Below are 10580 nucleotides of genomic sequence, written 5' to 3' on the forward strand. Positions count from 1 at the left end.
TGTTCCAATCATCACAATAATTTGCACCTTTCTCTATTTTCTACTAGAAGTCTATAATAATCTTCAAAATTTGACTCTCACAACACATCACACGGTCCACATTTATCGCACTCGCCACTCATAAGCGCGTGACCTTAACACACTAAAAAAAATGAATGGCACCAATAACATAAGTTAAACAAATACAGAACATTATCACCCCCAACACAACAACGTCAACACCGTCCCCATTTTTTGTACCTACGAAACAAAAATGATCGCACTTCAATCAAATCATAACAACTTCCATCCCCACATAACACGTTCATTCATTGTGAAAACATAAAACAACTTAAATATAAAAAGCGCTTAAATTTTTTCTCTGTAACTTGTTTTTCTTTGATTTCTTTATTCAATGAACAATCTTTCTCTGTTCTGAAACCGACCCACATCAAGAAAAGCGGTTTAATCCAATAAAGTTACAGTCTTTCTTTCTTTTGAATCCACATGGAAAAGGAGCCACTGCTCCCATCATATTTCAGCCCCAGAAAGAAGCTTTCACCATTACCATCTCAACTTTATCCTTTACCAGAAAACGATGAAATGGTTCTTCCTGTTACCCCTTCTGAGTTCAAGGATCGTCTCATTTTTGGTCCTTCACCAAGAGACCCTTCACCTTTGTCTGATGCCTTAACACTTTCACGTAATTCACCAAGTTCATCTTCACATGATTTTGATTCATCACAACACTCTCAACAACAACAATTGACTTCTTGGTTAATTGATCCTAATTATCCATGGAGGAAAACAAATTTACACCGGTCGAAAACCGCCCCGGCGATGGCTGTTATAAGTGATTTCAATCATCATCCATCTGATAAAAGACCTCAATTTGGTAGTCAATCTATTGTTCATCAAGCTGTTATTCTTCTTGTTCTTTATTTGGCTTTAGGGGTTGTTATTTATTGGTTTAATCGGCATAATTTTACAGCAACTGAAACTCATCCTATAGTTGATGCATTGTATTTTTGTATAGTTACAATGTGTACAATAGGGTATGGTGATATTACACCTAATAGTACTGCAACCAAGATTTTCTCTATATTGTTTGTGTTGATTGGTTTTGGTTTTATTGATATACTGCTAAGTGGAATGGTTAGTTATGTTCTTGATTTGCAAGAGAATCATTTGTTGAGGACAGTGAAGGGAAGAGGGGAGAAGGATGGGAGGTCATATTTAGTTGATGTGAAAAAAGGGAGGATGAGGATTAGGATGAAGGTGGCATTGGCATTGGGGGTAGTGGTACTTTGTATTGGACTTGGTGTCACGGTTATGCATTTTGTTGAAAGGCTTGGATGGGTAGATTCTTTTTATCTTTCCGTTATGTCTGTTACGACGGTTGGGTATGGTGATCATGCTTTCAAGACTTTGCATGGTCGTATCTTCGCTGCAATTTGGTTGCTCGTGTCTACGCTTGCGGTTGCCCGAGCGTTCCTTTATTTGGCTGAAGCGAGAGTGGATAAGCGGCATAGGAGGATGGCTAAGTGGATTCTTGGTCAGGATATGACTGTTGCTGAGTTTCTTGCTGCTGACATAGACAATAATGGATTTGTGAGGTATGGATTAATACGTTTCCATTGCATAAAGGTTAAGTTATTTTTTATACCAATAATATGTTTCCATTGCATAAAGGTTAAATTATTTTTTATACCAATAAATGTTTCTGTCTGTGAAAGTAGAACATGAAATATATACTAGTTAGGTATTCAATATACTTTTTCTTTTCGTAACCAACATGCTTTTCGGACTATATTCTGAAGTATGAATTTTGTATCTGCACAAATGCATACAAACATTTTCAATATACTTTAATCTCTGCTATTCAATCCAATTCAATTCAGAGTAATTGTTTGTGGTTGAATATCTGTTTTTAGCGAGACTGAATTTATAATCTCTATCTCATATGAGACATGATGTTACCATAGAGCATGTGCTGTCCTTACTACACCTATACATAGGACTAGTCCTTGCTTGAGTGTTGAGCTTGCCCCTGAAAGGTATCATCATGTTATCGGTGAGAGACTAAATGATATTAGCTACGGGACTAAAATACTGATAACGTTAGAAGTATGGGTAGAAACTGTGTGCTGAACCTCGGTGGTTATTATAGCAGTGTTCAATGACTGACTAGGAATGTGAAACCTGGTGAAGTAATTTTCCTGAGGTCTGCATGTCTTGCTCATACCCCATGGTAATAAATTCCGTATGAAATAACATTGTATATTGTGCTTCTTTGATGCCCGTGTTTATACTTCTCCTAGAATTCAGGACTATTTAAGTTGAGCTTCTGTAATCATGCATAGCCTACAGAGAGTGCGCTAGTATTAGATTAATGTGTTACGAAAACTTGCTTTACAGATTTGTATTTGAGAGAAAAAAGCATCTTGAGTGTGTGCTTGAAAATTTGACAGGGAAGTAGAAAGTCAATTGGTTCATGCTTGAAAATTTGACAGGGAAGTAGAAAGTCAATTGGTTCATAGTCTGTCATAGATGGGATAAATTCAACTTCTCTGTTTCAAGGTTGACAGCTAGTAGTTACTATGTGCAGTACTTGGAGGTTGATGAAGCTTCCTTTTTTGTTCACCCTACTTCCTAAGAGCAGTAGATTCAGTTACTAATTAGTGGTTGGTTGTATATTTTTGTATTTGGTTGGTAGAATGACCACGTTTGGTTGGTCGATTTTTCACCTTCTACTTCTGCATGTCTCGAAAGCCTTAGATTAGTTCTCACTGTCGCGCTCTCTTTTGGTAGCCTTCCACTATCTTGGATAAAATTTAAACCTGACTGTTCCAAATGCAATTCTATCCCAGATGAAGTTTGATCCCAACTGTTCCAAATTCAGTCCAACCTGAACTATTTTAGATGTAGTTTGGCCTTGGATATTTCAGATTGGCGATGAACTAGCTGTAGTTCATATCAATATCCCATTGTGAGTTATACCAATAGTGATTTCTCCTGTCTTATTGATAAGGCATGCTATGATGGATTATCCGTGGTTGTGATGCAGATGAGCCTTGGTCTCAATTTCTTTTATTATTATTGATATACTAAATTTTCTTTAGGTTTAATGCTTCTAAATGTTGTTCTTGGTGGATTTGGAGAAGTTTTAATCCTTGCTGTATGATTGTGATGAGAATCTTCAGTCCAAAAATGCATAGGATAAGGGAATATTACCGGTTTCGCAGGTGAACCATGAATTTGAGGGGTTAATAGAACTTACAAGTATATTGGAGGAGGTGAAAGGGGGCATGCATGGAGAAGGATTCAGGTTATGATGGTTAGGCAAGGTGTGGGCCCCACGAGGGGTGAGGGAAGTCGGGAATCTGTAATAGGAGGGAGAGGAGGAATAGGAGCAATGTAGTCAAGATTCTGTGCCAGCACGTAAGATCGTATGATCCTACAATCATTGGCCATAGAAGCGTGCTGCGATTCAGGCAAGATGCCGGAGGTGCGCGTCTTGATCGAGATCACAAGTTCGGAGCAGGATCCTAATGTGTTTCGTGTTGGGCGACCTATTCCGCAACAGGCCTTGCTGAAACGGGTCAGGTTTTGTGGAAGAAACAAATAGTTTTTAAAACGCGTAAATCCCTTCGTCCATCCCCCCTTCTTACTTCAAACAGATCCCTAACTCCCTGAGACGCCGTCCTCTGACTCTCACCCTCGTTGCGACACTGTTCTCTCTTCCTCCCCTGTTTTCAATCAGTTTCCCTTGGTTTTTATGAACTTATGGAATGATGGTTATGAATTTTTAATTAACTTAGTTTCATGTTGGGATTTAGAGGTTATTTTGTTCATGTGTGATAATTCGCATGTTTGTGTGTGTTTGTATATATATAAGTACAATTTTACCCTTTTATGATTCATGTTACGATCTTTCACTGCCTTCCCGGTCCTACTTAGGGCATTGTGTTTGACTATATTGAAAAGGAGAGGCAGAGAGGTTTTATCATTGATGTTATGACTTATGCTTTGGTAGGAATACAGTCGGATCCTTGATTTCCCTGGTCATTTTCCTTTTTCATTTCTGATACCCAGATACTTCATTTCGGTTTATAGAGTGATATACACTGTATTCGTTTACTTCATTTGGAATATTACTTCTCTCAGTTATTATTCTTTGATTGCAGTTTCTATTAGATTGTTTTCCCTGAAATTCGCATTGATGTTTATTCCAGTGAGTCTCATATTTCTTGGTTATGCAACAACATTCCAACCAGTTCTTGGTGTTGATGGTCTTCCCAACCATCTTGCTAAGTTGTCTTTCCAGTAATGCTCGTCTCTCTGGCGTCTCCATTATCCCTGAGTTTCCTTTCTAGCTATGTTTGAAGCCCAAATTATATGTTCATTTTTTAAGGATTTATTTGTAACAAGTTCAAAACTTAATAAGCTTTAGCTTGAAGGGGGAGTATTAGAATTTATAAAAATATCTCATAATGTTTGGGTTGAATCTTGCAGTATCTCTTAGAATTGGTTTCCATGCTTCTTTAATATATTTCATGATTTGCTTCTTTATCATTTAAGATTAGGAATCTAAGTTGTTATGATGATTAATTTTCTTGTTTTATTTGGACTAAGAATCAAGTATTAATATTTATATAACTGTCCGTGCTTAGTCTTTATATTTCATTATTAGTTTCCTTATTTAGTAATGATTAGGTATCTAGTTACTATATCTATTCTATGGATAGGTCGGAGTGAAATGCTACTAGGAGCCATTTAAGTGGATGTTTGTAGTAATTATAAACCACTTGAGGATATAACTTGCACTAATTTACCAGTCTATCTGCATGTTGTTATTTTTCATTCATACGGTTACAAATGGACAGAGATGGTAGAGTCCTTTTAGTTAGATGTTTGGGTATATGTGGATTGGATCCATGAAACATCCATGAAGGAAGGTAAATTAAATAAAAGAAATTCCTATAGTTAGAGGTAGAGGGAGATTAAGAAAAACTGCAGTCATATTAAGTATTTGGATTTTAAAAACTGTATTCCTCTTGGCAAGTTGTGCATGCTTGTTAAATAGTGAGAAAAAAAAAAGTATAGAACAAAAAAATTAACCATATGGGCTTGCCGCAACAAAATATGTGAAACAGTCGAGACCCAGAGACATTTTGGACAGGATATGGCATAAGAAGCGATGGGCTGACAGCAAAGCAACAAGACTTAACAACCCTTTCTTACTGCTGCCAGTGTATGACTTGAAAAGAACAAATCTTTATATATGAATCACTAGCATATTGTAAGAGGAAGAAAAAAGCTTTTTTTTTTTTTTTTTTGAGGGAGGATAATACGTTATTTATTAATTAAATTTTTGACAAAGGAAAGCCTGATCAAGTGCCTTTTCTTGTTTGAACCATGTTCTTTAACTTTTATCCAAGTAATACTTGTTAATTTATTTTGATTGAATTTGATTACACATATTTTGTGCATTTGTTGAATATATTAAGTTTTTGGTATGCAGTAAATCAGAATATGTTATATACAAGCTCAAGGAGATGGGAAAAGTGACGGAGAAGGACATCATGCAGATCAGTGAGAAGTTTGATAGACTAGATACCGGAAACTGTGGAAAAATAACACTTGGTGATCTCATGGAGGGTCATAATTGATGAGCTCGATCAGCGTCGGGGCTATCCAAGGAGCAAGGGGAATCTAAATCCATTGCTGTCACATAAAAAAGGGAGTGCCAGATTCTCAAGTTGCATGCTGATTAGTGTAGACCACATTTGATGGAAACTTTTTTCTTTTGAGGGTTAGGAAGGATAATAGATTATCAAGTTACATGCTGGTGATTTCCCCTCATACCCTTTTGTCGCACAATCAGTAACTTGACGAGGCACACGATATGCTGGTGAAATTCTGAGTTCTTTTGCCGGCATTTTGCAATTGATCTTGATGTAATTCCGGTATTATCAATTACAGTATAGTTAGGTTGATGAGATGGCTTGTGGTAAATGGAGGGGACAGTTTTGGTTGGTTAAATAATTATTTTGTACATATTCTTTTTGAAAATGTATGTCTTTATTCTTTATAATATCTCTTGATTATTGTTCAAATCAATATGGAACATCTTGGTATTGTTTTTGCCAGGATGATTCAATTAGCCAAGGTTATAGTTCTCATTTTGCCAAGTCACGAGATATTACTTCGTTGTAATTGTTTTTGAATGCTGTATATTGTGCACATGCCTTACAAAGCAAGTAATATGAAACTTCTTTTTTCTTTGGGTTTTGGGACTTGATATAGTATTGTTTTTTAAGGTGATCAGTCGTTTCTAATAGGTTACCTCCAGATGCATCTAAATTCAAGCTCTCAAAAAAAGGCAAATTCTACCATCTCTTTGAAGTGAGATTTTGCTAGAGAGATAGAGGAAGTTACCCTAATGCAACAAATACTGTTGAGATTTGGGATGAAACTGTCATAGCAAAGGTCTCAAGATTTGATTTTGTCCAAGAGAATATTGATCTTGAAATCTTCTTGGACCTTGGTTAAGTCAGCATTTGACCGAACTGTTAAAAGTAAGAAAATACTAGTGTCTTCCAATGATGCCCTCTCTCTCCCTCTCCCTCTCTCTCTATATATAATTGCCATAGATCTACTGTATACCACGTGGCAACATGCATTATTGAGCTTACAAGGGAAAAATATTCATAGCTAGGCCACATATATAAGCTAAACAGGACAAAAACTTAAGATGTAGATTCATTTTATATTCCTCCCTGAAACTGATCCTATCAGAGAATAATAATTAAGCTCTTTACGAACAATATTCATTTATGATGAGGCCCTAGAAGGGGACTTTGGATTGGATTGTATGCACTCACAAATTTCACATATTCACGCGGTTAACAAAATTATTGGTCGTCGAATTGAAATCGGACGATTTAATTCATTTTATTTAAAAAAATCTAAAATAGTGAATTTAAAATTTAGATCGTCTGATTACGATCTGATTACGATCAAACAATAACTAAAATACTAACTACATGAATGTGAGAGATTGTTGATCGCAGGCAATCTAAAATTACTAGATGAGTGAGTGCATTTGAGTGGTGGGCTAAAAAATTTATCTAAAAAGCCTGACATCTTTGACAAATTTTAAACATTCCAAAAATTTAAACCTTTTGACTTGTCAAGCTATATAGCCCTTTCATACTTTTGAGCAACTTGATTGTTCTTCCACAACTAGTTTATAAATTTATACAACATATATAATTAAGTTCTGGTTGCATCTTTTTGTAGTGGTTTCATTTTGATGGAAGAAGCATCAAGTAAGCCACCAAACAAAAAGAAAATGACAAAAACACATAGTGCTAGTCAAAGGTACACATTATCTATGACTTGTGCAGTCTTTTGACCATTAAGAAAAATATTGAAAGCATATTAAACAACAAAGTTCAAGGTAAACTCACCTTGGCAGCATTCTCCATGTTAATTGTTTGACAAAGTTATATTTGGCACAATTGGAGAGGTTAATTGAGTGAGATAAAATAAAACAAACAAGTCATAGATTCTTAAGTGATTAAAAAACATGTGAATGTGACTGATTGTTTGCATAAAGTAGGCTAGTTGGAATTAGGTAAGTATTGTCATTAACCAATTGAATTTTGGACTATTATTTAAATGATAGACTATGCTTTTTTGGTTTTCATTCATAGTATGAAAAGGGTCTTAATTTGTAGTACTATACTAGATAAAAAGAAAGAATTAGGTGTGGTTTTTTGATTTTGTTCTCAAAAGGCTGCTTTCATTATGTTTTCATTTAACATTTTCTTTTTATTTTGTTTAGCTTGTTTTTGTGTAAGCAACAATCATTATTTATGTTTCCATCTTGGAAAAACAAACAAAATAGCAATGATAGCGGGTAATTATGTTTATGAGAATTCAACCTAATTCATTGTTGAATAGAAAGTTCAACATAATTGTGTTTTACTAGTATATCTGTGACTTGGTAAACGTTTGTAAATTTCAAAAGCTTCTTTTGGGTTTTGGAAGAATCAATCAAATATATCTCAGTTGCATGATCTTGCTTTCTCACTGTGTTCTAGAAGTTTATTACTTGAGTTTTGAACACTGTTAGATATGGTTAAAGATTTGTTAGTATTGATTAAGGTAATTACTAGTTATGTATAATTAGTTGCTAGTTGGTTATATTATTTACTTTAAAATGACTAGCTCTGATACTATGTTGAGAAATATGGTAGATCCCAACGAAGAGAATAATAAAACGAGAGAAATAAGAAATTTGGAGAATGTTCTTTATATAGTCATTCTAAGATAACTAATATAACCAAATATCAACTAATTATATCTTACTGATAACTACCTTAACCAATGCTAACAATTTTCTAACTATATCTAACAAATGCTTAAGTTTTTATTTTTTATATATATCTAGTTCAAGCTTGTTTTACTTCAGGTAAAAAGAAATAGATAACTATGGAGAAATAAGAAACTACAAGAGAATAGGTTAAATAAGTTTTTATTACATACAACATATCTTTCATATAAGTTTTGCTGCAATTTTTCTGTAAAAAATTGTGTGAGAAGGTTGGTAATTTTATCTTAGTAAAACATTTTGTTGTAAGTTCGTGAATGTAGTATGGAGGGTCGAATCACATTCAATTTGTAAGTTGTCTATTATTTCATTTTTGTTTCTTGCAGGGTCGATCGGCTTAAAATGCTAAGAGGTTTAAAACAAATTTTACAGTGTATATTTAAAAAATAAATAAAATATTAACACAATGCTTATAAAAAGATTAAAAATATATAAAGTTTTGTTGAGTACAAGGTTTGAACTAGGACCTTGAGGATTTGCGATCATTTGACCAACTTATCTAGGCAAATACATATACTTAATGTGTTATATTACATTATAACTAAATTAAATTTTGTGAAACTTTTTATTGTCCCAAAATTTTGAGGTATTAAACCCTAATTTGGATTGTTTGACCATTTAGCCGACTCAAGCATCTTGTAGATGTGCTTTAGTTTGTGCAAAGATTTCATCTTTTTGATTTCTCAAAAGTAGTGTTCAATGTGTAATTTTTGTCTGGTTATAATTATTAGTAGTTTTTGATAAACTATTGCATTCCTTGCTCATAACTATAAACCTTAACCTCTTAAAGTAATTGATATTCATTTAAGAGATCGATATACATCTTTTTCATACACGCTCACCATGGATCAAATCCCATTAGAAATGGTTAAAGGATGAGTCAACTGTCAAGTATAAATCCACCACTTATGTAACACTATGCTACATTTTAATTACTGACAAGGATTTTCATCTGTTTCATCAAACTGAAAATGGCACGGATCATGAAAGTGATAGAAACAATCTGTGAAATGAGTATAACATTTGCATATAACAGAAATAAGAACAAAAGTTGACAATTCTTTTGGAGAGAAAGGCAATATGGTAAAAAAGTGATCAGACATGACTACGTCAAATTAAACTTTAGCTACTATAGTACAATTTTTTACAATTAACGATTTTGACTAATACGTACTTAATTATTAATGTAGAAAAAAGGACTATTTCTTTCTCGATCATGCTGGTGGGTCATATGAAGAGCAAAACACGTCTTAAATTAATTAATAAATAATGCTAAGTGGAAAGGATTATAGTAGGTAGAACAGTCAATAATATGCTTGACTTATGAAAGAATCAAATCAAAGAGGAACCTTTCACATTATTAAAGACTCAACTCAAAAAAATAACTCAACTCTAGTGTGGAAGCATTGGAAGCCGTGCTGCCGTATACTATGAATAAATTTATTTATTTATACATCAACGATTATATGACAAAATATATTAAAAAATTAGGGCAAGTTGGAACATTCCAAGTGGCGTAAATGTGTCTATGATTGATAAAATGTTGACTTTAGCCTTCAAGTCAAATTGGAAATAATTATTCAGAAGAAAAAAATAAAATGAGTTAGAGGCCAAAAAGTGATTAGTGATGTGGATTGATTTACTAGCATATAGTATTATGCTGTAAGACTAGGAAATAGTCATCAAAACTTGTGGAATACCTCTTTTATCCACACACACACAAAAAAAAAAAAAAAACTCGTGGAGTATAGAAAACTTGTTATTCAAGTTAAAATTCAGTGCACTATGAGAAAGGCTTTTCTACTAGATAAGAATTGTTTTGTCTGATGAAATTTTCTAACATATGCGTAAGGATTTGAAAGGTGTGGGTGGGGAGCCCATGGAAGAATATTAAGTTAATAATAATAATTAGGACTACAAAAATATCCTTACGTCATATCTTCTAAAAAAAATCAAAAAATTAATTTGTCATTTGTCAAATATATAGTATATACACATATATTAGTATGCTAATATAATATATACAGAAATCAAAAAATTAACATATATAGTATATAAACATATATTAGTATGCTAATATAATATATACTATTATTGCTAAATTTTCATTGAATTTGAAAGCAATAATTTGTCATTTGTCAAAAAAAAAAGCAATAATTTGTCAATAAATATGATAAAAAAACTCTTTCCCATCTTAATT

The 10580-nt window shown here is 33.5% G+C and overlaps 1 protein-coding gene across 1 annotated transcript; it reads left to right on the forward strand.

Annotated features, from left to right (window-relative positions):
* The first annotated feature begins 197 nt into the window (after window positions 1-197).
* LOC146932817 (two-pore potassium channel 3-like) lies at window positions 198-6266 on the forward strand. Its single transcript, XM_085707994.1, has 2 exons — window positions 198-1595; window positions 5504-6266. Exons 1-2 carry the CDS (start codon window positions 487-489, stop codon window positions 5649-5651), a joined length of 1257 nt encoding a protein of 418 aa, XP_085564120.1. The 5' UTR covers window positions 198-486; the 3' UTR covers window positions 5652-6266.
* Window positions 6267-10580: the final 4314 nt, after the last annotated feature.

This window comes from Medicago sativa, chromosome 4 (genome assembly GCF_051527215.1).
Source record: "Medicago sativa cultivar Bolivia chromosome 4, Bolivia_mono, whole genome shotgun sequence".
Taxonomy (NCBI): Eukaryota; Viridiplantae; Streptophyta; class Magnoliopsida; order Fabales; family Fabaceae; genus Medicago; species Medicago sativa.

Bases quoted from the DNA above. Each gene is read 5' to 3' on its own strand.
- LOC146932817 (XM_085707994.1), top strand. From the start codon at position 487: ATGGAAAAGGAGCCACTGCTCCCATCATATTTCAGCCCCAGAAAGAAG. The intron at 1,596-5,503 runs GTATGGATTAAT...TTTGGTATGCAG, and splicing joins GACAATAATGGATTTGTGAG to TAAATCAGAATATGTTATAT.